The sequence below is a fragment of the Sminthopsis crassicaudata genome, chromosome 3 (assembly GCF_048593235.1).
Source record: "Sminthopsis crassicaudata isolate SCR6 chromosome 3, ASM4859323v1, whole genome shotgun sequence".
In the NCBI taxonomy this organism is placed as follows: domain Eukaryota; kingdom Metazoa; phylum Chordata; class Mammalia; order Dasyuromorphia; family Dasyuridae; genus Sminthopsis; species Sminthopsis crassicaudata.
Window position 1 is genome coordinate 116,069,442 of NC_133619.1, and position 26,557 is coordinate 116,095,998.

The 26,557-nt window shown below is 34.0% G+C and overlaps 1 protein-coding gene across 2 annotated transcripts in view; it reads left to right on the top strand.

Annotated features, from left to right (window-relative positions):
- Positions 1-26,557, top strand: part of BORA (BORA aurora kinase A activator) — a 28,113-nt gene that overhangs the window by 775 nt on the left and 781 nt on the right. For both annotated transcript variants that reach the window (XM_074299246.1, XM_074299247.1), the window contains exons 2-11: positions 795-965; positions 3,355-3,461; positions 7,868-7,913; positions 9,770-9,851; positions 14,864-14,929; positions 16,159-16,215; positions 16,543-16,769; positions 20,425-20,578; positions 21,579-22,204; positions 25,481-25,636. In XM_074299246.1, coding sequence (XP_074155347.1) covers positions 810-965; positions 3,355-3,461; positions 7,868-7,913; positions 9,770-9,851; positions 14,864-14,929; positions 16,159-16,215; positions 16,543-16,769; positions 20,425-20,578; positions 21,579-22,204; positions 25,481-25,636 — 1,677 coding nt within the window. In that variant the 5' untranslated portion in view covers positions 795-809. The remainder of the gene's footprint in view (positions 1-794; positions 966-3,354; positions 3,462-7,867; positions 7,914-9,769; positions 9,852-14,863; positions 14,930-16,158; positions 16,216-16,542; positions 16,770-20,424; positions 20,579-21,578; positions 22,205-25,480; positions 25,637-26,557) is intronic.

Consider the following 26,557-nt stretch of genomic DNA (forward strand, 5'->3'; position numbering starts at 1 on the left):
CTGCCCGCGCCCAGTATGCCGTAGAATAGTAGGGAGAGGGGGATTTCTCCGTGAACTTCCTCTTTCCGGAAGTCTAAGCCTGCCTTTGTGAAACTACTAGCGAGGCGCATTTCGCCTTGTGAGCCTCTGGATATCCGTCCCTCCTTCCTCCATCTGGGGGTGGAGGCAACTTGTGTCTCCTCACGGAAGCGTGGGACCCCTTGACCACTTAGGGGAACGTGAGCCTGTGAATGGCCGAGCCCTGACCAAGCATTGTGTTTTGAAGTGATCTGTCGAAGCTAATTTGGGATAGAGAAAAAGAGGGTTTGGGAAGGGAGGCTCTGGTACTTGGACTTTAGGTAGGTTGAGAGGATGTGTTCATTCCCTCTATAGATCTTCATTTTGGCCTGCGACTATCTTGTGCTTAATTGTTTGCATATGTTCTCCCCCATTAGACTGAGCTCCTTCAGTGCTAGGATTCTTCTGCTTTTCTCTATCATTGCTTAGCGCTCTGCTTGTCACAGTGGCTCTTGAATATTCATTGATTGACTGTAAGAGGGCGTGGGGGGGTGGAGTTTGCTAGATTTTCCCAAGGATCTTACCGATTCTGGTAAGCTGTTAAATTTAAGCTAATTGACTAGACTTGTGGCAAAGTTCCTCAGTGGATGGGAAAAGACTACTTTTTCACATGACATTTGGCTGTCCTTTTGTTGGAAATTACATTTTTTAAAAATTTATAGTCATTTCTAATTATTTTGTAAAGGATTGTCAAATTTTAAAAACTAGAAGCTGATGAGCCTGTTATTTTCTTTCAGTTTCATCACAGTGCTATGGGAGATGTCAAAGAAGCTAAAATGCAAATAACACCGGAAACTCCTGGGAAGATCACTGTACTAAATCCTTTTGAAAGTCCAAGTGATTATTCTAGCCTGCAAGAACAAATCGTTTCCAGTCCTTCTGTTTTTAAATCAACAAAATCTTCATCAGTAAGAATTGAATCATATAATTTATAAAAATAGGTATTCAAATAAAACGATTTCCCCACTACAGATATCAGTGGACACTTAGTGGTTGTTTATTAAAAATAATCAATGCCTTAGACATATAATGCTTTATAGTTGTAAGCTCTGTCTCACAGCAGCCTTGTATTGTCTCCATTTTACAGAAGAATTCATTGAATTTAGACTTCCCTGCAGTCACATTTAGGTCTTTTTTCAAAATCATTTTATGTCCAAGTCTCTGTTGCTTCTTTCCTTATTGGAGTTTGTGATAACTATGAAATGTAAACTTCCTAGGTTTCTTCAGTTTTATTTATATATTATTTATTTATTTATTTATATGTTATTTTAGTAATATTCAATAAAAGTTTTATGGATGGATTAATCTTTTAACTTGACAAATTTTATCATAAAGTCCTGACCTCACAGATTCCAGAGATAATGCACTAGGATAGAAACTTCTTAAGTAGTATTTCAGTGATTTTCAGCATCCAGTATAAAGAAGTTAGTCAACAAGAGATTGAACATTAAACAATGAATTGTTTGTCCAATGTGACCCATGAAACAGATAATTCAATGGGTGTCTGGATTCATCATTGTAGGTATTTCAGAAATATATCTTGAACCCATCTATGTGCTCTCATCCTAGAAGACTATCTTGTAACCCATCTATGTGTTCTCATCCTAGAAGACAGAACCTTGTCCTGTGAATTCTTAATGAGGGCCTATCTACAGCAATGGGATCCTTCACATCTCTTCAAGATGGGGTCCATACAATCAAAGACAAAGGCTATGTGGTTAACAATAGTATGGGTTGCATATTGGAGTTGAAATCTGGAAAACCTAAGTCAAAACCTGCCTCTGAAACCCCTTATCTTTTTTCCATAGTTAAGCCATTAACCACAGAGTTCGTTTTCCTTTTGCCTCATGAGGTTGTTGTGAGAATTGAAATAATCTATATAAATTGCATTGCAAACTTTAAAGCACTATATAAGTGTCAATTTTTAGGGAAGGCAGCATGATATAGGGGATGGAGTATTGGACCTGGATTTAGGGAAACTTAGGTTTAAATACTGTTCAATAACATTTAATGGTTATTATGTATGTCTTGGGAAAGTCACAATGTCCTAAGATTTGTTTCTTCAGCTTTAAGATGGGGTTTATAATACATAGAATAACTATCTCACCTTATCCTGAAGCCCTAATTTAACAATATGTAAAGTGCTTTACAAAATTTTTTTTTAAAAATTGAAGTATTATACAAAATTTTAATTTATTATTATTCTTTTTTTTGCTACATGATTTTTCCTGTCTGTCCTGTAATTCATTTCATTGACATTTTTAATATCTCTTTCTTGCAATTCTTCATATATTTTATTTTATTTGATTTCACCATTGAGGAACCTAAGTTGTACATAGAAGTTACTGGATTTGTTCAAAATTACATAACTAATATGAGCACATTCTTAGAATGTGCATAGTGGATAGCATACCAGGCTTGAAGTCAGAAAGACCTGAATTCAAATCCAGTAGCTGTGTGACCTCTAGCAAGTCTGTTAACTTTGCCTTAGTTCCTTATCTGTAAAGTTAGCTAGAGAAGTAAATGGCAAAACTACTCCAGTGTCTTTGACAAGAAAACCCCAAATGGTGTTGTGAAGACACAAATATGACTGAAATGACTGAAAATAACAGAAAAAATATATAACTTTTGATTACAAACTCATAGAACATGGCAGAGATTGAACCAATTTCTTCTGAAATCCATTAGATTGTGAGCTCCTTCAGGGCAGAAACTTGTCTTTTGCCCTTCTTTGTATCCTTAGCACTTAGCACAATTCTTGGTATATAGCAAACATTTAAATTCTTATTTGCTGACTAGCTGCCATTAATTTCCTCATAATCAACACTGTGAGGTGTTTGATTATTTAAAACAAATTTAATCAGTTTGTCCATATTAAATCATCTTTTTTTCCTAATTTTAGTAGTTTTTATCCTAATTTGGGAAAGGCAAAATATCATAGTGTATGTTAAAGAAATTTAGGAAAACCTGTGTTCAAGTCCTGCCTGAGGCATTACTAGTTATGGGCTCATGTTTTAACCTTTTAGTGCCCCAGCCAAATGGTTCACTTAGGTTCATGAAGAGAGTTTCCATTGCCAGGGATTCCCTTTTCTGATCAAATCATAAATCTCACCCTTTTGGCTCCCTGTGTCCTTTTAAAGAAAAACCCTAATTTTAATGTGTAATTAGTTTTAAAGAATATTGTGCTAAATATTGGCTGCTCCTAATCTTGAAGGTGACTTTTATTCATTTTTTGATAGAATAATAAACATTATTACTGTTTTATTCACAAATGTTCTCTCTGTCTCTTTGGTTAAGACTCCAGGGAAATTTCGATGGTCTATTGATCAACTTGCTGTCATAAATCCTGTGGAAATAGACCCAGAAGACGTTCATCGTCAAGCTTTATATTTAAGTCATTCTGGGTAAGTTTTCCAATACTTGCCTTGAAGTGTAACAACCTGCTCTTGAAAAGTAGTGGAAAGTGAAACCTTTGAATTGATATAAAGGCAGCAACATGGAGTAATTTGTGCACATTCACTATACCATATAGAGATGTATTACTGGAATTATTCACTTTTAGAGGGCAGAGATTGTTCCAATTATGAATGGGCATCCTTCCCCGTGATGATAAACTTAGTCTTGCACATTTTTAAGTCAGGTGATTTTTCTTAGTTGTATGAAGGGCATTGTAAAAGGAATTTTTAAACACATCTGATTAAGATATATTGGTTTTAGGGGATAAGTATATTTCTCAGAATGTGTGGGAAGCAGAAGACTGGTTTGACTCTTCCCCATAAAATGAGAAAAAGAAAACAAACACCTTAGGAATTTCCTGCAGAGTATAAAAACTTTGGTATGAGGGGAGCTGTTTACCCCAATGAAAATCTTTATCTACATATGTAGATAATGTGATATAGAGAAAAGTATATTGAAGTGGTTTCAGGAAACCTAGATTTTCATCTTGGCTTGATACTGCTGTGTAACCATAGGTAAGTCCCATTAAGTCTCAGTTTCCTTATCTTTATAATAGCAATAATATTTGCACTATCTCCATAAGATTGTTGTAAAGAAAGAACTTTGCAAATATTATAAATAGAAAGTGTTTTATTTAGTTTTTTTTTTTTTTTTTTTTACACATAATTTTGTTCTGTTGTGCTATAGTAAGCTACCATCTCTCTTCCCTCAGGCTACCCCTTGTCATGGAAAGCAACCAGATTTTCTGACTTTAGTCTTGCCCAATTAGGAGGTGAGGGAGATAGGTCATTTTTTCATTTATGGATTGAGACTTAAGATAGACATGCTTATGAATTATTCTGATGGGTTGTGTGTATCTGTGGAGTTAAAGTGGGTTGAAAAGGCTGGAGAAAAATCAGTGTCCAGATGGATGTGAAGGAGCTTTGGTTGTCCCAGATACAATGTCCCAAACTCACAAAGAATTAAATGCAAAATAATATCTAAGGAGATAATGTAGAGTACATATAAAAATGGAATACATTTTCTAAGAATGGCTTAAGCTGAAATGGAAGAGAAGTTCAGAGTAGAAGATCAAATACAGAAATTAGTCAGAAGTCAGATCTTGCTATTTCTACTGCCACATAATCTCTTAAATACAATCATTTCTATAATACTAGCCTCATCTATCGTAGCAGTCTGTCCTTAATCACCTCTCTACTAGACTCCTAATTGGTTTGCTTGCTTTATATAGCTCTATTCTCCAACCTACTTCTTGCTTCTATTCTGGCTAGAAAGGAATTCTACCTCACACTTACCTAATACCATTTTCATCAAAAGTCAGCTCAGTTATTACCAATCACCTTTTTTATAATCTCTATTAATTGCTAGTATCTTTCCTCAAAAAGCTTGGAAGTCTTCAGTTTATCCTGTATGTGTGTGGGGGAGGGAGGATATGGGAGGAGTCTCATCTGATTGAGGATTGAAATCTGAGAGATTTCATTTTTGTCTTGGGTGATGGTAGGTATTGTTGCCCTTTTTTGGCTGGAGAGGTAGGGTAATGAACTCCATCTGGGTCATTGCTACTAAAGACTCACAGGTGTTAACTGTTTTCATTTCCATTTGTATTAAGCAGTGCTCCTCCAGAGTGCCAAATTTTCATGATGCTCCAACAGCCCTTCTTTTCTGATTTTAGCCTGCTAGTGGCACTGGTGAACATATAACACAAAAATCTTGAAAGAATTAAATCATAAACAGTTTAAAAGGTAATAGACTTAATGGTTGTGAACAATTAGTAGCGTGTTCCTGATGACTGTTGGCATTCAAAAAGTAAAATGAAATTGGCTGACAAGCTTTGTTGTTGATGTTCTGTGATTTCAGTCATTATCAGATATCCTACTCTTCAAAATCCCATTTGGGACCTTTTTGGCAAAGATAGTGGAGTTACTTGCCATTCTCTTCTCCAGCTTATTTTACAGATGAGGAAACTGAGGGAAACAGGGTAAAGTGACTTGCCTCGAGTTACAAGAGTCTGAAGCCAGATTTTTTTTTTAATTCAGGTCTTCCTTCCTCCAGGTATGGCACTCTATCCATTTGGATACCTCATTGCTCTATTAAGTGCTTACTATATATATGCTGATCCTTATGCTGTATTAGGTATGGGAGAAACAAAGACAAAAATGAAATAACTCTGTCCTCAATCAGATGGGACTCTTCCCCTACACCCTCCCCCCCTCCACGATAAATTGAAGAAACTCAAGTTTTTTGATGGAGCTCTGTTTTTAAACTACCTCCTTCCCCCTTAACCCATTATACTTGTGTTTTTGTTAGAACTACTGAGTTTACCCTTTCTGAAGTCAATGATGATCTTATTATCCTATCTAATGCCTTTTTTTTTTGTCGTCTTTGTCTACATTTTCTGCAGTTTGTTATTTTTGACTTTTTCCTGTTAGATATTAAGATATATATTTTCTTCTAGTTTTAGTGATGCTATACTACTTTCCTGGTTCTTGCAACTCTGACCAATCCTCTGATGTCTTCAGTGACTTTTCATCTATTTTTTTTGACCCTTTAATATGAGTATTCCTCAAGAGTTTCTATTTTCTCTCCTTTGGCTTTCTTAAAGAATTGCAGATTTGGAAAAGACCTCTGTGATCACCTAATTCCACTTGTACCTGAACAAGAATTCTTTTTAACATAACTGACAGTAGTGATTGAACCTTTCCCTAGAGTTCCATTGAGAAAATCTACTCCTTCTTAGGGCAGCTTCTAGGTAAGGCTGACTTTTTTGTGCAACTCTGTCTCGATTAAGTCCAATTCACATGCAAATTAACACCATTTAATGTCATTGATACTCTTCAAAAATAAGAATAGCAACTTTTACTTAACCAGTCTCAGATCATTCTGAACTTTAGGACTTTTTTTTTTTAATGGAAAAGAAATTATAATGTTGATCTTCAAGTACTTGGCATTAGGAAGATAACCAGAATAAGTTTTGGCAATGGAATTTTGAGAGACCTGAAGTTAAAAATAAGCTGAATTGAAAAAAGAAGAAGAAAGGAAGGGCTAACTCAAACTGAAGAAGGAACAAGAGAAGCAAGATCCAAGCCAAAGAAGAGAGAGCTAAAATTGATGAGTAAAGAATCAGAGTGAGAAGTCGTCTCTATTCATAGGTTTCATCCCATCAAATCTTTCTTTTATTTATGAAATCAACTTTAACTTCTTGTTTTATGATCTCTAGTTATCTTATTAGACATACTTTGTGCATTTATGAGATCATGGATTTGATTGCTAGCTACTTTTTTTGAATTCTGTGTCCTATAAGTTTTTGAGTTAAGCCCTCTTCTGGAAGAGTCGCCTTTCTGTTACTTAGCTCCATTTGTTCAGGGGTTTCCTTTTTCTTTCTCCTATCATATGTTTTCATCCTCCTAATATCATTCATGATTCCTCTCAATCTCTTTGTTTTCACATTGAGGTCTTCTTGCCTTTTTTTTTTTTTTTTTTTTTTTTTTTTTTTTTTTTTTCCATTCTTCCTGATAACATAGAATGTGGAAAAATATTTGTTGATTTGTTGAGCTTTTGAATCTTTTCTTCTAGTCTTCATGCTTAGCAATGTCTTGTCTTTTCTATTTACTATAGCTCTATGGCCCTTGATGGAGGAATTGGTTATTATTTTCACTTAGTGCATACATAAAATGCTCTGTATACATTTGGAGCTTCATATATTTTTATTATAATTCTTTTACGTGTCTTTAAGTCAACTGCCCCAGCCATTGGGACATGTTTAACCATTACTTAAGAGCTAACATAATGACATATATATGCTTATTTTAGGAGCTATTTGTTGTTGGTTTTATGTAACATATTGATGGTGAAGAAAGAATAGGAACAAACTTTCACATTTTTTACCTAAATTCGCATCATAATTATAATTTTTACTTGATATTTAGAAGTTGCAAGAGACACAGTATAGTTGATCATGTGAGATAAGTTATTGGAATTTGTATAATGAAAAATGAAGAAGGAATTTGGATGGTTATTTTGTTTACTGTAACATTTCACTTATTAGCATTGAAGAGGACACTTTGTTCACATGAATTTATAATATGTTAAGAAATTATTGTGTAAATAAAAAGCCTCTTTTGAGATGAAATTGTTCTAATTCTATATTTTAATGAAAAGGAGGCAAACACTGAGCAGTAAGACACTAATATTTAAAGTACACACATTAGTGTCAAGGTGCTAGTTTTTTGGTAAAAATGAATCTTAAAAATTCTCTTTTTTTGCATTCAATAAAATTACTACTTTGATAAGATTTTTAAAAAATCTCCAACTAGATGAAGTAATGGCATGGTTATTTCTTCTTTGCCTTATATAGAATAGATAAAGATGTGGAAGACAAAAGACAAAAAGCGATTGAAGAGGTAACTAAAATTGTTTTTGACCATCAAGCTGGATAAACTTTTGTTCTCTCTTAATGTATCTACATAGTACATCAGGGAAACATGCAGTTAACTACTAGCTCTGTCATTTTTTCTTTTTTCTTTTTCTTTTTTCTACTTTCCTTTCCCTTTTATAATAAACATACCCCAAAACTATTTTCCCCTCTAAAGTACCTAAGAGTACACTGGTATCTAGCCAGTTTTAAACACCAGAGAAAACAAAAACATTCTGATAATTACATCTTTAATTTCCTATAAACATAAAATCTGTTATTTCATAAGATTTTCTAGCTAGTTCCTTGTCCAAAGACATCCAGGTCCTCTTGTATTTAAAAGATCTAATATTCTTTGTTGCTCTTTTCCTTTTCTTCCCCCCTCCCCAAGGCAATTGGGGTTAAGTGACTTGCACAGGGTCACACAGCTAGGAAGTGTCTGAGGCCAAATTTGAACTCAGGCCCTCCTGACTTCAGGGCTGGTGCTCTATCCACTGCCCCACCTAGCTGTCCTCTTTTCCTTTTAAAAAAGTCTTATACACATGCACACACATGCACATGTATGTATGCATGCACACATTTAAAATTTTTAAGCCATTCTTTATAAACATGTTTGTCTCCCATAATTTTTGCTATTTGGCTATTAAATTTTTTGACTGTACATGTTCAGAAATAGATATTCCTATGACTTCATATACTTAAACAGATGCTTTCCTTTGTTTTTTCAGATAAAATTTATATTTAAAGTCTCATAGGGCTGTCACATGTATTTTCTAAGCACTGTCATCTGCTTCCTTTATATATTTAAATCCTATGAAAAGCATTTGTCATTCATTTATATATCAGTCATATTTAACTCTTGTTTTAGAAATGTGCATTTTAGAAACTTTTACATACTTTTTAACATGTTAGTAATCAATGGTTTGAGAGAAGAAATAATTCTTAAACTGTTTGTTTTTAGTTATTTACTAAAAAATCAACTGGGCCATTGAAAGTATTTTTGCTTGCAATTTATATATATATATTTCTTCTTTCTAAAATTCCATGCTATTTTATTTTATTTTAAAGTGGAAGCTTAGAAGGTAAAATCTGGAAAAATGAAGGATAGAAAAAAGATCACAGTTAAATATCTGAGTCCATTAAATCTCTTGAATTATCCCGAAAACAAAAAAAAATAGGGTAAAATATGTCTGCTGCTGTGGACTGATTTTGTTCCAGTCTCAAAATAGAAATTGAAAATTCCTGCTTTTGTTGTCCATGTTTTATTATGTATTTCCTTAATCAAATTAGAATAATTAAACTTATTAATTTTACTTAAAAAGATATGATTTGCATCAGGATCAGATATTCTGTATCAAATGAGTTTGTAGATAAAAATAGCTAAAGATAGCTAAAGCATTATTAAATGCTTACTACATGCCAGATATTATACACATTTTAGTGAATCTTTAGTTTCTTTTTTGCGTTTGCAATTGGTATTTTAACCGTAAGGATTTGTTTATATAAATTTTATTGGTATTCAGTTTCTGACAGTATCCATTCTTGTGTATTTATTTATTTGCATTCAGAATGGCTTCTTTAAGATAACAGATTAATTTTAAAATTAGATGGATTTATTGATCAGTAGCATTCAAAGAAATTCATTTGATGTTCTTTTTTAGTTTTAGGGTTTTTTGGGTTTTTTTTTGTTTTTTAGCAGTTTAGATATATGTTCTAATTAACGCATATTAATATTCATACATATTTGCATGCACAAAAGAAATTTGTAAACTGTTACGTGGTGATCAATGCATAAAAATACATTTTGTGAAGAACTGATATTTAAAAGTTTTTCATTTCTTCCAGTTTTTTACTAAAGGCGTCATTGTACCCTCTCCTTGGACTGATCATGAAGGAAAACAACTTTCACAATGTCATTCCAGTAAATGTGAGTCTTCTTTTGAAAATATTCAGAAAATTACTATTTAAAACTTAAATAAAACTATTTAAAACTTAAATAAAACTTTAAAAACTTAAATGCATTTTTTTGTATCTGGATTTGGTAATGATTAAATGTATGACTGTACATTTTTTGTTTCAAAATGTAGTATGAAGTATAATTCTTAAGAGAAGTCATATTTATATCTTCCTTAGAGCATACACATATAACTTTCTCAGAATTTGAATTATATAGTTTTTCCTGAAGTGTGGGATATTTAACGGGGTGTTCCAGAAATGCTTATTTTTTGTAAACTTTGTCATCTTCACTCTGTGTAGCTAGGCACACCTTCATCATCTCTTGCCTGGCCCATTGTAAAGGCTTTCTGTCTGGTCTGACTCTCAAATCTTTCCCCTTTTCAGTCTATGCTGCTATCAAATTTATTTTCCTACAGCACAAATTTGCTTTGTTACTCTATTGTTTAAGAAGCTCCCATGGTGTTTTTTCTTGCCTCTAGGATAAAATGGAAGACCTTCATAATCTAGCTCAAATTTACCTTTCAGTACCTCATTACTCTCCTTTCTGGTCTAGCTGAACTGGCCTACATGGTGTTGTCCTTATACAACATTGTAGCTCTCTTTTTGTGCTTTTATATAGATTGTCCATTACCCATTGTCATCTCCAGAATGTTCTCTTTAATTGGCTCTATCTCTTGGAACCTCTGGCTTCCTTCAAATCTCAGCTCATCTTTTTGCCTTCAAACGTTCTTTTCTGATTCTTAATTCGATAGTACTTTCTTCTTCAATTACTTTGTGTTTACTTCATATATATTCTGTATCAAACTGTATTTTTATATCATTCTTTTAACATTTGATAAAGTTTCACATCCTATTCTTAAGGAAAAGGTGTGTCTTCAATGCATTTATATTTATTCTAATATGGGGCAAGACTACTGACTTACAGTTAGATGGATTTGGAAATGGCTAAATGATTGGCTTGAGAGTTGTCAAGAATGGCTTAATAGCTGGCCTAAAAGTTAAAGAATAGTTCATTGTCTACTTGCAGGAAGTTTCTAGTGGAGGCATCTGTCCTCCACCCTTGTTATTGAAGGTTTTGAATGCTTTGAATAAAGGCAGGGGTGTTAAACATATGAGCTTTAGTTTGACCCCACTGCTAGAAAACCTTCAGGACTTTGATTGGCCCAGGGGGCTAAAGTCTCAAGACAGCTGATGGAATTATCTTCCTTACTTGGGTACAAAGCAATCAGGAGGATCTCTCCAGGTGCTCTGATGCCTAGTTGGTAGACTCAAGTTGGATAACTTAGGCAAGGGAATATACTCAGTTAAGCGAATTCAAAATGTCCTCAGTACCTATCTTTGTGCATATCTTTTCCTCTGCTGTGGCTAAGTAAATTTTGTAAATTGTTGAATCACCTAGATTCATTTTGTTCCAATACTGAACCTGAACTAATAAGGTCCAAGTCAGACCTAGCCCCTAGCCCAGAACATGGGGGTTTTGCTGACTATAGATTCAATGAGAGTCGTCACTGTTAAGTAGCAATCAAAGAAATTACTTATTTGGGGATGCATTAAGAGGTTTTGGCTCCTAGAAATAAGGAGGTAATCTGTCCTGATCCAGAGGTATGTTCATTTCTTGAGCATGTCATTTGCTTTCCAGAGGAATGTGAAAAATTAAGTGTGACCTGTGACAATTGATTGAACTGGAGATGGTAGCATGGAGAAAACTCAAAAGGGTGAAAGCTGAATTTGAAGGGTTATTATGTGGAAAAGGAATTTGATTTGTGCTTTTTGGTCCTAGAGGGCAGAAGCAGATAGAATAGAGAGAAGTTGTAAAAGAATACATATAAGTTCATACAGAAAAAAAATAAATAAAACCCCTAAAACCCTTCCTAACAAAGCTGTTCTTGGTTTGATTGGTGATAGGTTACCCCTCATTAAAAGTCTTCAAACTGAGGCTCTTTGGCCATGTATCAGATATCTGTCATTCCTCTCCCCTGCCCCTTCCTTTTCCCAGAGTATTGTAGTAAGGATTTCTTTTGGGTATGAATTGCTCCTTTCAATCTTAAAATTTAGTGATTTGATTTTTATTCTTAGTAGCTAGATGGCACAGTACTGGCCTTGAAATCAGGAAGACTCGTCTTTTTGAGTTTAAACATGACCTCAGCCACTTACAAGCTCTGTGACCCTGGGCAAGTCAGGCAACTATTTGCTTCAGTTTCCTCATCTGTAAAATGAGCTGGAGAAGGAAATGGTAAATCACTCTAGTGTCTCTGCCAAGAAAATCCCAAATGAGGTCATGAAAAGATCAGATGCAACTGAATAACAGCAATTAACAAAAATTTACTTTTCTGCAAACATGATCTTCCCTCAGTAGAATGTAAGTTCCAGTGATTTTGATTTTTATATCTGTGTCTTCAGTACTTCATACCGGCACATAGTTGGCATTTAATAAATGTTTGCTTATTCATTAAATCAAAATAATAAATGTACATTATTACCTTTCTCTTCCAGATCATGTTTCTCCAAGTTTTTAAACTAAATTTCTTCAGTTCCTTTACCATTTATATAAATGGTTATGAAATCTTATATGCAAAGTACTACAAAATGTATTGGGGGCTACATAGAACAGCAGGACAGTCCCAAGGAGTGTAATTCATTAGCTGCAAGTCAGATAGGAAAGTCTTAATATGCTTAAAATACAAAGCAGATGTCAATGCTTCTTTAATCTTAATTCTTTTAAGGTTCTATAAATGACAAGATTTTTCTAGCTCCTGGTCACCTTCCTCCGATTACATGGTACCTTGTCAGTGGCCCTCTGAAAATGTTGCTCAGAATAGAAAACAATACTTCAGATAATTTCTGGCTTAGCTAGAGAAAAGTGCAATTGTGAATTTCCTTATGCTAATATAAGGATCACTGGGACTTCCATTCTACTGAAGGAATATCATACTTGATAAGATGCATATTCCTTTATAAATAAGTAAATATAGAGACACAAGAATTAAACAGAACTAACTTTTTTATCATTTAAGTTTACTGCATGTCAGTATTTTTATGATGTCATTTGTCTTGGATATGAAATTTTTTGTTTTCTTTTTCTCCCTTTCACTTAAAATACTGGATATACATGCTTGACAGATAACCGAGGACAATTTAGTTTTCCATGGTTATCAAATGACTTCTGAAACTTAGGAATGCTTCAATTCCAGTTATGATGATACTAATTCTTGTTTTAGATATTAAAGTATAGAGATTATTACTCCTGGATTTAAATAGTTAAGTCTCTTGAGTTCTTATTACTAAAATTTCTCCCTGTATCCTTCTGTTTCCCAGAGAGCTATCTCATATAACAATTTTTTTTAAAAGAAAAAAAAAACACACACACACAAGAAAAAATGGTGAGGATCCCGTTGAAGTTGGTAAGGAAAAGTTGGTGAAAAGTTAGGAAGTTATGATTAGATAGAATGCTAGTTTTTGAACCTAGAAGTATAACATTTATAGGTAATAGTAAGGATTGAGTATTCCTATATTTGACTAAAGTGGAATATAAGAATAGATCATAGGATTTAAGGAAATAGAGGAACTAAAATGTTTGAGTATCTAATGAAGCATCATTATGAATGTTGTAGTCTCCTAGCATAAGGTCAGGAATTTGGAAAGAGAAGACAGTGATTTAGGGATAGAAGTTGAGAAAGATGAATGACTTGTTGGCCATAATTCAATTAATTGAGCAGCCACCTAGATCTATATTGATTGGTGAATTTGTGTTTGTTTTTAATAAATTTTGATAGAATGAAATTCAAAGGCTAAGAGATTGCTGAGTAGAAACAATGTGGAAATAGCAATAAAACCCAGAATATTTTGATGCCTTCTATTACCAGAGGAGAATGGGGTATAACAGAAGGTATAGTCATTGAAGGAGATGATTAATGTTATCTGAATGAAAGTAGATGGAAGGAATGAGAGGAAGAAGTATAAAATAAAATGAAATATTGAATAGGAATTTATTCCAGTTGACAGAGTTGGTGTGGGAAATAAGACTTTGAGAAATACTGGTTTCAGCTGAAAGAATAAAGTTGAAAGGGATGGGGCTGATAGGGCTAGTAATTTACCCTTGACAGACTCTTGAGTCCCACAAAGGATAGGAATTCACTAGCCTTAGAGATTTTAGAAAGCTCTTTTTGTTTTCTCAGTGGTCTCCAGCATATATTTCCTTGGGGTCTAGGGCAAGGAGTATTCTGCCAACTAGGCAGATAGTTTTGGGGATGGAGAAGGTTTTTTCCCTGTAGGAGAGCTAGGCTTTGCCTTGCTGCCTACTCTTTGTGGTCAAGGCTGGCCTGTGGAGAATGGAGATTCTTTGCTTTCTTCTCTTATATTTTCATGGTCTAACATGGCCACCTTGAGAAATCTATTTCACCTTGTTTATGCATATTTTTATATAGGTGTCTTGAAGACATTAGTTTTATACTATTCTACTTTAAACTGTTTTTTCCTATTACTGGTCTTTATTGTCTTGTAGTGTATTTGGACAGTTTTCACTTTTCATCATTGTTTTCAGCTTAAATCTTTCTATGTCTTTATGGCCACATGAGCTTGGAAAATACTAGTTTCAATAAATTAATTTATAGATAAAGTCATAAGAGAAATTAAGTATGTTGCATTCTTGATATTTTGAGATTGAGATTATTGAAGAGAACCATGTCATCCAAAATACTACTTTGATCTGTCTGGACTTGATAGATCCTTTATAGTATAGTAATTCTTACAACTATCTTATGTTTCATATTTAGCTTATTGACTAGAGAAGTAGTAGTGATGTCAAAATATGCCAAAATGTATATGTACATATTCTATGTGTGTAATTTTATTCATTTACTTTTTTATTTTTAACAAATGTTATTTGTAGAAAATGCACATGGGTTATTACTTTCTTTGAAAAAAACCAAGCCTCAAAATTTAAAATGTTAAACTGAGTACTTTTCATTTTAAACTTTTTTACAGGTATAGATATAGATAATGTATCTCCAATTGGAAGAGAATTGACCTTACCTTCTGGAAAAAACAATGGTATATGTAACTATTATCTAAAATAAAAACAATATAAATAATATGTTATTAAAAGTCATGCATTTTAATGCCTATTTAAATTTTACTTTTGATTAATTATAAATAAACTATCTAACCCTTAAGTAATGTGACTCTTCTTAAATAGAATTTATACACCTGAATGAGTGTTATCCTATTCAAAATGGTCACTTTGGAAAAATATATGCTTCTTCTAGATATGCTTAAAATGTTTTTGGAATTACTGCCTTCTGAATCTGAAACACACTTATTTGAATCTTCTTAATAGTAGTTAATGTTTTAATTTTTTCTTTTGAAACAACAAATTGATATTTGAATTCTTATCTGGTAAAAATAATTATGTATGAAGGATATTCACTTCGTTGCAAAAATAAATTACCATTGAGTCCAGTTTAGGAGCATTTCAAGAAAAAGTTTCATTATTTTATAGTCACAGTACAAATTCTGGATCTTATTCTTCAGGAATACATTTGAATTTGCAAATTGATCTCACACTTAAGACAATTACAGCTGTTAATGGAAGCTCTTATCTTTTCTCCATAAGTTATCCATAAATCTCTCACTACTATAATCTTTTGCCTTAGCTATAATTCTAGTCTTAACCCTAGTTTTCTTTCTCTGATTTTCTTATTTTTGCCTAATTTATTTTATCTTATGTTTTTTTGCCGAGGCAGTTGAGTTCAAGTGACTTGCCTAGGGTCACACAGCTAGGAAGTGTTAAGTGTCAAGGATCTTGAAAGAGCTCTCCAGTGTCCATCTTCCATCTCTTTTAATTAGCTCTAATTTGACTTTTTGCTTCCATCCTTTTATATACACTTGTGAACAGCCTCATTGTTCAAGATAAGCTATAAAGTGAAAGGCCTGAACAAAGGGCATTAGCCAATTAAATACTTATTTAATAGAATCTCCTGAGAACCAAATTTTAATTTGGAAATGAAGGAGATTGTCTTGAGATCCTCCTGCTGGCTAGATGCCTTCAGGACACCAGGTAGTTCTTTGTTATAGAGAGCAATGGCATACCATTGAGCCTTCAAAAATTTAGTTCAACAGGAAAGTCTAGAACCCTACCATTGGAATTGTGGAACTTTTTATAGGATATAATATTTACTAGAGTAATGTTTTATTTTGGAAAACCTCTACTGAGGAGAGCTACTGCACTTGTGGACATGGTTATGTTACTAACTCTTCTAATTGTTATTCATCTTTTACAGTTGCTTGTCAGACTTTGTTGTCTCTCCCTGTGGATTTTAATTTAGAAAAACTTTTGGGTAAGTATTACATTTGTTTAATTTTCATTTTAGGTGTCAGATTGTTATCTATTATTTGCTCTTTTATAAGTTGGAGAATATTGTATTTTTAAATACCTCCTTTCAGAGGGGGAAAAGTTTTCCTGAAATTTTTACACTTTCCCTAAAATCACCTGAATATTGTCCTAATAAGCTTTATCAAACTGCCACAGGCTGAAACCCCTAATTTTAATAAAGAAAAAATGTTCCTAACAGTACTATTTTATTTATATTAAACAAAGCTCTCCTAAAAACCTTGCCCTTTAATTTTCAAACTTAATGGCTTAATCATCTGTTAAATTAATGTAGGAGAATATTTCAGAGCAGATGAATTTGCGGACCAATCTCAAGAAAACCTCAGTTCCTCATCTCTAAGAAGAAAACTGTTTTTAGATGGAAATGGAAGTATGTCTGACTCCTTATCTCCAACTTCTCCCAAGAGTCCATATAGTAATGCTCCAGCATCGCTTGAAGTTCTGTATTCAATAGATTTATCCCCAGTTAGGTGTAGGAGCCCTGTGGAAACACCCAGTTCGGTAAGTACTTATCTAATGGTCTTCCTTTCCTTTTTTTTCTTTCGTGAGACAGTCACATAACTACTAAGTGTCAAATGTCTGGAGCTGGATTTGAACTCTGGTCCTCCTGATTCCAGGACCAGTGCTTTACAAACTACTGCACCACCTAGCTGCCCTAACTAATGCTTTTTTTTTACTAATTTCTTAAAGAATATAGTATCTTCATGGTTTTTTGTATCAACTTTGATACAAGTTTACTATAAACAAGGATCTAGTAATCATCTGTTATCTGCTAGTGTGCTAAGCTCTGGGGATATAAACATAAAAATTCTGTCATCAAAGAAATCACATTCTGTTGGTGGGAATATCTCATGGCATAATTGGAAACTTCCCAATGAATGCTTGAACCACCTCTCCTACAAAGTAAATTCCCCCCCAAATTAAGTAAAACTTCTAAGTGGTGGGACTGTGACAGATGCTACCCTCACCACAAGTTTTGTTTATTGATTAGCTTTTATTGACATTGTCTAGTTATTATATGAAAGGCAATAGGCACATGTTTAGATTAGTGGTGGAAGGCTAGGCTTGGAGTCATGAAGACCTGGGTTGACTAGGCCTACTTTTTAATACATGCTGTGATTGAGACAGCTCACTTCATCTTTCATTGTCCAAAGGTAAGGACAAGTTGTGATCAGTCCGTTGTGCTGGTCTGTATTGATGGAGGGTTTCCACATGTTGTTGAAATCAGTTTCCATCATATCTGGATCACATTGAGACCTCATATTTACTTCCTAAGTTATAACACTGTTGACATTGATAATCTTTCTAAAATTTTTTCTCAGTGTTTAACAAATTGTCTCAGAACTCCTTATCCCAGTGACCCTAGTCCCTACCACTGCCTGGCCAATTTTTTATTCAAGTTCTCTGCCCTGTGATCTATCCAGAAGCTACTCATACTTTCTACTATGCCTTCTGGGATACTTGTTCAATCTTGCTTTCATCTTAAATCTTTTTCTTTCCCATTCTTTCCATTCTCTGGCTCTCAGAAACTCGGTTTCCCCCAGCTTTTCTGCACTAGCTATACTTTTTCCTGATTCATTTGTTGAAATTGGAATATTTCTTGATCCCCATTACTACTACTACTACCCAGTTTTCTACTTTAGTACTCATTAACTTCTCCTGAGGTTCATGCAATCCATAACTACCATCCAGTCAAAATCCTTGACTGTAGATCTCCAGGTTAAATATATGCAATCCTTTTAAACATTTCCATATTTGAATAATCATACTTCTGATCTCTGCATCCCCCACAAATGCACTCCTGCCATGTTCATAAACCTCTGAAGTTCCCTTGCCTATGCATAATCTACTAGCAATCTACTAGCATTCTACTTTCCCTCTGCCTTCTGTAACAAACCACCCACACCTTAATCCCCAGAATTTACATTCTTCTGCACTCTCCTCTTTTCTTGCGGTCCCTTTCCACTTACATCACCAATTATGCTCTACCAGGCTTCAGGCTTAGATCATTCCCATCATCCCTTGCCTTTCTTTATGCTTGTATCAGAAGAAGTTGGAGGTGGTCACACAACCATCTTGACTTAATGCACTTCAAATTTGTTACATAATTTGCTACTATGCAATCTTTTTACACCTCCCTAAGTAACACATTATCCTTCTTACCATGGCAGGTCTTCCAAACCTTTTTATGCCTCCTCAGACTTCCCATGATCATTGGCTCCTTCTCTCATTATCCTCTCAATTTTTGTTTCATTTTGCATGGGAAAAAATGCCAAAATCTTTCCCGGGAGCCCTCTTTTCTTCCCGTTCCTTATCTCATCACTACATGTCTCCAGTTACTTTCCTCCTTGACCTATCTCACATAAGGTGGCTTTGTCCCCTTACCAAAGCCAACATTTTCACTTGCACCAGCGATCCATTCCATCTTATCTCTTCCTGCAGATTGCCTCTTTTATCATTTGCACCCTCACGTGTATTTAATTTGTCTACTAGCTCCTACTAGCACTGCCTATAAATATACCTTATTAAGGAAAAAAAAAAATTGCTTGATCAGTTTTTCCCTGCTACCTATTATTCCATATATTCCTGCCTTTTGTGGCTAAACTTGAGGCTATCTACATTAGGCACTTTGCTTCCTCTCATCTTATTAACTCTATAATCTGGCTTTTAAGTCTAAACTGATCTCATCAAAGTTACCAGTGTCTTAATTGCCCAATCTAAAGACTTTTTTCTTAATCTATTTCGACCTCTTTACAGCCTTTGCCATTGTCCAATTAATTTCCTGATATCCTTGATATTCTCTTCTCCCTGGTTCTCAAGACACTCTCCTCTCTTGGCTCTCCTACTTACATCTGCTTCTTCTCAGCTTTCTTGGATCTTTAAGCAAGTCGTGCCCACCAACTGTGGGTATTCCTCCGAGTTCTCTCCTGGGTTGAGTTCTCCCTCCATCCTACTTTTAAAGTAAGATGCTTTCATCAGCTCCTGAATTACTACATCTATGCTCATGATTTGTAAATCTGTTTATCTAGTTCTGATCTATTTCTGGTTCTTCAGTTTAATGTGTCCAACTCTCTTTCATGTGTCCAACTCTCTTTCAGAACATTTTAATTTAGGTGTTCTGAAGACATATATACAAAACTGAAATTATCTTTGCTCTTAAATCCTTCTTTTCAGACTTCCCTATTATTTTCTAGGGCTCCACTATTTTCTTAGTCCCCATGCTCAGAAGACATCTTTGATTCTTCATGCTAACCTCCCTGTATCCAATCTTCTGCTGAGGCTTGCCATTTTTATTTTTGTGACACTTCTTGAATACACCCACTTCTTTGCTCTGATACTTCTACTATCCTGATACTAAGTTTCCTCATCTCACACCTCAACAGTTTTAATAGCCTGATTTTCCTAAGGCACAGGTCTGATCATGTCAACCCTTTTCATATATACTCTAATTCAGTAAACTTCCCAGAATCATATAAAAAATATTCTGTTACTCAAAACCCTTCAAAATTTATCCCTTTCCCCCTATATTTCCCAGGCTCTTACTTTCCCATCCTGTGCTCTTCAATACAGCAACATTGGCCTCTTTTCTGTCTCTTAAACAAGACATTCCCATCTATTGACATTTTTAGTCAATGTCCCATATGCTTGGAATGTGCTTTCTCATTTCTGTTTCCTGGCTTTCTCTAAGTGTCACCAAAAATTCCATCTCCTTCAGACTGACTTTCTCAACTCTTAATTCTAGTACTTTCCCCCATTAATTTGTTAATAAACCTCTGCAAGGGTTGGAACTGTTTTGGAGGGTTTTTTTGCCTTTCTTTGTATTTCCAGTGTTTAGTACTGTGCTCAGCACATTATAAGTACCTAATGTTCATTGACTGATGATTCCAATATTCAGCTCTATGAGGCTTAATTACCTCATTCTCCCTCTCCTCCATTCCCAGGTTCTAATACACTTTGTCCCAAAAGGATTTTGTATTTTTCTTATATTTCTATACATGTATCCACCCTAATAGATTGTAAACTTTGTCAAGGCAAGAACTGATCCATTGTTTCCTTTATACCCCAAATGTTTAGTGTTTAATGCATGCATATTAGTTGTTTGATGACATCTTTCCTATTTATTTGTGTGTACCTATATAATTTTTTTCCCCCATAGGGCCAGTTTTCCTCCAGTCCTATTCGGGGAGGTACGAGAAAATATAGTTTGGAAAGCATAACAAGTCCCTCATTTCCACAGCAACCCCCTACAACTATTGCTTCACCAGCATTCTCTCCAATTGCTTTTCAGATAGGAAAAACACCACTCTCTGGTATGTTCGGTAGGGTTTTATGTGTTTCTCTTTTTTTCTTTAATCAATTATTTCATAATACAGAAGTGACCTAGGGTTCTTGAAGACTGTATAATGGAATGCAAGATTTAGCCCAGGACTTACCAAACTGGATAGGTTTTCATTATATTTCTAATGACAAAAGGCCAGTTTAGAGAGATTCATTACTATAATGAATTGTTTTGGCCACAGCAGTTAATGAAGATCAGTAAAGCATTAAAACGTTAGACCTATGTGGGATTAGGATGTTTCTATACTATTGATGTTACAGATATTTTGAAATGTGGAAATATAAAATTTGCATTTGTTACAAATAGAATTGTAGTTGTATTGGTATATTTCTATGGGTATGTTATATATATATGTAGGTATACTATATGCTCTTCATTTTTAAAAATCAAAAATGTTTTGAACGTAATTCTATTCACATAGCACAGTTCACATTTTCAAAAGAAAATCAACAAAGAAGGTATTTTGTTTGGGGTTAAATTACAAAGGATTATGGAGGATTATTATTATCAAACATGCCTTCTCTGAAATTTTATACCTATTGTATTAGTGGTCAAAAAATTTATTTTTTGCATTTAAAGTTTTGATGATCTGGTAAGGCAAATTATGTAGGCTATATTTAGAAGCTGAAACTATGTACTTTTTTACTACTTAACTTTAACAAAATAATGAAATGCATATCCCTTATATTAATTTGAACAATATTGATATAATTGAAAATATTTCTTAAAAGATTTCTATTGGCATAGACTAGTCTGTGATTGAGAAGAGAATGATATGAGAGATCCTTATTATTCAGTAGGTTCATATTGTTTTTCAGCAATAAAAGTTAATTATTTTAATTGCAGGAAGCTAGTTTTCCTTAAATAAAAGTTCTTAATGACTAAGAATTTATCCTAAATGGTATCCTAAATATGTAAGTAAAAAATAAAATGTTCTAAACTCATTTTTTATTTCTTTTCTCCACCTTTAGAACCAAGGAAATTTACTTTTCGTTCTCCTGAAATGCCATCTGCTTCAAATTCTAATGGCATTACCAATTCCTGTGCCAGAAGTCCATATATAGATGGTTGCTCTCCAATTAAAAATTGGTCTCCTATGAGACTTGGGACGTGTAAAGCAGGTACTCAGTACCGTACTTCACTCATTCGGATACCTTTTACTCTTGAGCATCATAATGAAGAAGAAGAAGTAGAAGTAGAAGAAGAAAAAGAAAATGCTCCTCCTAAAGAAGCCTCTTTACCATCAATGGATACTGCTGGAGTACATCTGCGACAGCTGGATGGAGATGCTTTTGCACATGGCACACATTTAGTTGTGGCTACCATGTCTATTACAAAAGATCAATCCAATGCTTGTGATAAAGAATTGGCATTATTGCAAGACACTGAAGGTGAAAAGGAGAATAGCTCTGTAGATATGGTTGATCCTGTAGAGATAGCAGATGAAAACATTTGGGTTAAGGATACAGTTGGTAATGGGAGTTTACCAATGACTGGATATATGACAGGTATTGCTTTCAGTATTGAAAGCTCTCATATGTGCATGTCACCTCTTGCAGAAAGCAGTGTCATTCCTTGTGAAAGCAGTAGCATTCAGGTAAGACATTAGAAATCACTTCAACTTATTTGTTGGTATTCTCCTTTGCCTTCATTTAAGGCATCAACCATATATTATTCTTCCTCTACTTCTCTGTGAATTTACTTGGAAAGAAAACAATTTTAATATTGGCACTATGACACTATTTGGAACATTTTGAGTTCATAGTGTTCCCAAATCTTTTGAAACCAATAATATGCATGTATTCTGTTTCTTTGTGAGCACTATACTTTGTGTCTTACTGATAGAGTTTTAGATGTGACCACAGGACTGTGAACAGTCTCAGTTAGGAGACTTCACCCCCTACATAAAACCGACTTTTTCCTGTTACCAGTCCATGATGTTTCAAGAAGTAGAGAAAGTTATTCATGAGAATAGACACTCAAGTGACATGCCTTAAAAGCTTTACAGAAATAGCATATAGGGCAAAGCACAATACTTATTGCTGCATATTCTGACATATTTTCTTGTCTGGTCTCCATTAGATTAAAAACCCATTGGAAAAAAAGAACTAGGTTTGTGGACAAAGGAACCTGCCCTTACCATCATAAGTCACTTGAGTTCTCCTGGTCTCGTTTTCTTAAGTTTATAAAATAAGTGGTTTCTACTGTATGAAATTTTTATCATGAATTGTAAAAGGTTTTTTTTTTGTTTTTTTTTTGTTTTTCCCCCACTTTAATTCACTGGGTAGGCATCATTGAAAATTCATACTTCATGAGCAGCTTAGTACAGTGGAAGAGGTGCCACATGGGCACTGCCATGTACTGGGTGTTGAATCCCTAAAAAACCTAAGGACCTTGAGAAAATCCTTAAACCTTTTTGGATTTTTTTCATTTGTAAAAAGAGGAATTTGGAATAGATGATGGCAGGCAAAGCTTCCAGCTCCTATAAGATCTTGATATATTTACTGTCTTGTGGCAATCTAAAATAAGTTATTCTATTTCACAACCCTTTAATATTATTATTATACAAAGAATCTGTGGCTTGATCAGTGGATCAAACTTTCCATTAAGGGAAATAGCAAGTTTGTCTAAAGCTAATGGAGCTTCCTGAGGCCAGAAGTGTAGACAAGTGGCCTAGGTTTATAGATTAATAAATATTTGGGGTAGGATTTGAACCCAGTTCTTACTGATTTCAAGCCCAGAATTCTGTCCAGTATGCCTTTCTACATTTATAGCATGAGGACCTGTAGTAAAGTAATGAACTTTCTCATGTTGTTTCAAGTTAGGTTATAAAACAATACCAGAAAGATTAGTTGTTGGTTTTTTTTTTTTTTTTTTTTCTTAAGCTAGGGCTAGAGAGGAAAGGTAGGTCAGGAAGGAATTAAGATGCTTTGTCTCTAGAGACTACTTTTAAAGTTTCAAGCAACCTCTTAGGATGCATCTTTCTCTCATGTGGATCTAGCCCCCAAGGAAATGCTATTTCTGATAAGGTATTTTTGTTTTAAAACTTATCTTAGGAAATAAGATTATTCACTTCTGATTTAGGGGAAAATTCAATTTACTTGCATTCTGATATGAAGATTAAAAAGAACAAATTCTAGGAAGTGAATCTTTAGCTTCCTAGAAGCATTAAACAGATATGGTGCATTTGAAAAACACTGGACTATGTTATGAAAACTGTCAGAGCTACCTTATTCTAGCCCATTTCATAATCTGTAAAGATGGCAACCCGGAGATGCCCTCTTTAAATACCTTCTGGCTCTAAACATTTTATGATCTACAAACTATGATCTAAAGCACCAGGAAAATGTGTGATTTTGTTTTATACAGAACAGCTTCTTAGGAACACATCTGTTCCTTAATTTAAAGATAGATCTTTGCTGGAGATTTCTCTCAAGATACTTCACCTGATACTTCAATCGGGTTTAATTTCCAGTAACTACCTTCTCTTCTTGGTTGAAGTTGCCTTGAAATAATGGTTTCTGTATACAGTTGCTAAGATATTAACAATAACTAATAACAATATTCATTTTCACCATAATAGATTTGAATAAGACAAATAATTGGGCAGTGGTGGTAACCATTCAGCAAATTCAACTAAACTTATTCAATTTTTAAAAGATCTAATAAGCTTTTATAATCCTCTTTAAAAAAAAAAAATTAGTAGTTTAACTGAAGTTTAGTGTAAACAACTTTCCACATGGCCAACCTCTGGTCAAAAAGAAAGGTTTTTAGTGGGTAGAGGGAGCGGCAAGAAATTTAGGATCCTGTTGGACACTTTTTAGAGAGATTTTTCAAAGATTCCACACTTTCAAAGGTTTCAGTACCTTAGTTTAGGATGATCCTCATTGTTCCTGCTTCCATTTATTGTGCTTCTCTAGCCTATGCAGTTTTATTCCAGATTGGAAAACCTGGCAGTCAAGAGTGGCATTCACTTTAATCAAAATTCACTATACTCTTACAGTATAGGGTGTATATATATATCTCATTTGATAGTCAAGTGAGCATACAACCTATAAATTCATTGATAAGGAGCTCTATGTGAGAAGAATACTAGGACACAATAAGAAACTATTCTTCATCATCTCAATGAGTTATTTGTAGTTAAATGAATTGCCAAGAGTCACATAACCAATATCAGGGGTAGGAATTTGAACCTAGGTCATTTCCAAATCTTGGATCAGCTCTTTGTCCACTATACCCTCTTATAAAGAAATAGCTTTTCTTGATTAGAATAAGATATCTATAAATTATATTGTAAAAGATTTCACAATGGCAGCATTATGGGCCTAAATGTATACACCCTCAAATGTGATGGTTTTGAAAGGAACCAAGATCATTCAAGGGTTATGTTCTGATAGATTTGTATTAAAGAAAATTTTCTTTTTTTTTTTTTCTTTTTTTTTGCTTTTTTACTGAGGCAATTGGGGTTTAAGTGACTTGCCCAGGTTCACACAGCTAGGAAGTGTTAAGTGTCTGAGATCATATTTGAACTCTGGTCCTCCTGAATTCAAGGCTGGTGCTCTATCCACTGCGCCACCTAGCTGCCCCTTAAAGAAAAATTTCAATCCTACTTTACACTTTGTTACTATACTGATATTTTATTCATTTTAACATAATTTAATAGCACATTACACAGTATTGATATATAATACTAATATACAGATAATGAAATTAGCTTGTAGATTGTATCTTAGATTTTACGTAAAAATGTATTAAAAACTTTAAATACCTTTAGGGTTCTTCAAGATCATGTATGCTGCTCTGTTCATATAAAAAGTCTAACATTTGAAATTTAATTCTTAGGTGATTTTTCTTGTTGCATTCTTCTCAGGTGGATAGTGGCTATAATACACACACTTGTGGGAACAGTATTATTGATACAATTGGAATAGGAACAGAGAGCTACTGTAGAGAAAATGATGCACCATCCTTTGAAGTTCAGAACAAATCTCAAGTCTCAAGTCAAATCTCAAATCTTGAAGCAAAGGTATGGAATGTTTTTGGAGAGAAAAACTATGGGGTAGTACAGCATTTGGTTTTTGCTTTATTATGATGTTCTTTAACCTCAACAAGACCTATATAATAACAATAATATAACAACATTATCAACTATTTAGTCTAAGTCTAATTTCAGTAGGAACTTAATTTTTTTTCTAAGGCATTTTAAAGTACAATAAAATTTTATTTACAAATAAATACATTCGCACCCTGGTATAATGTGGTCATTAATGACAAAAAGTTTAGAAGCACTTTTAAGTTAAACCATCAGGCTGAGTAGGAAGTGTTTCTAAATTTGGCACTAATGGGAAGCCTTTTCTAAGGATGTAGTGGCCAAACAGCACAGTGAGTTTTCCAATTTCTGTGTCTGATCTTCTGGTACATTCCTGGTATGTCTTGAATAACCCAATCATAAGACTATTGTTAATATATATTCTAGAAAGGAGCTAGGAGAATCTAGATGTAACTAATTAGATTTAAAACAGTAATAGCAAGGGTTTTATTTGCTTATTATTGAGATAGCTGTGGTATTGTAGAATGAATAGCATTTAGAATAGCTGTCTCCTTATCTATGAAAAAAAAAAAAAAAAAAGAGGTGACTTAGACAGTATGTCTAGGGCAATTGCAAAGATACCTTTGTTAGTGGTCAGCTCTTACTGAAAGCCCAGATGCTTACATAGAGCCAATCTCAGCATGCCACTTAACTTTTCTTAGCCTTAGTTTCTAAATATCTATGAAATGATGTTAATAAGTACTTGAATCTGCTTTTTAGTGTTATGGGAAAAATGCTTTCTAAGTCATTAGGGTATATGATAAATTTTCTAATAGTTATCTACTGTTGGACCATTTTAAATAATTACCTTAAAAAGGTAATTACCTTTTTTTCCTCAAAGTTGACCTTTGCTGCTTC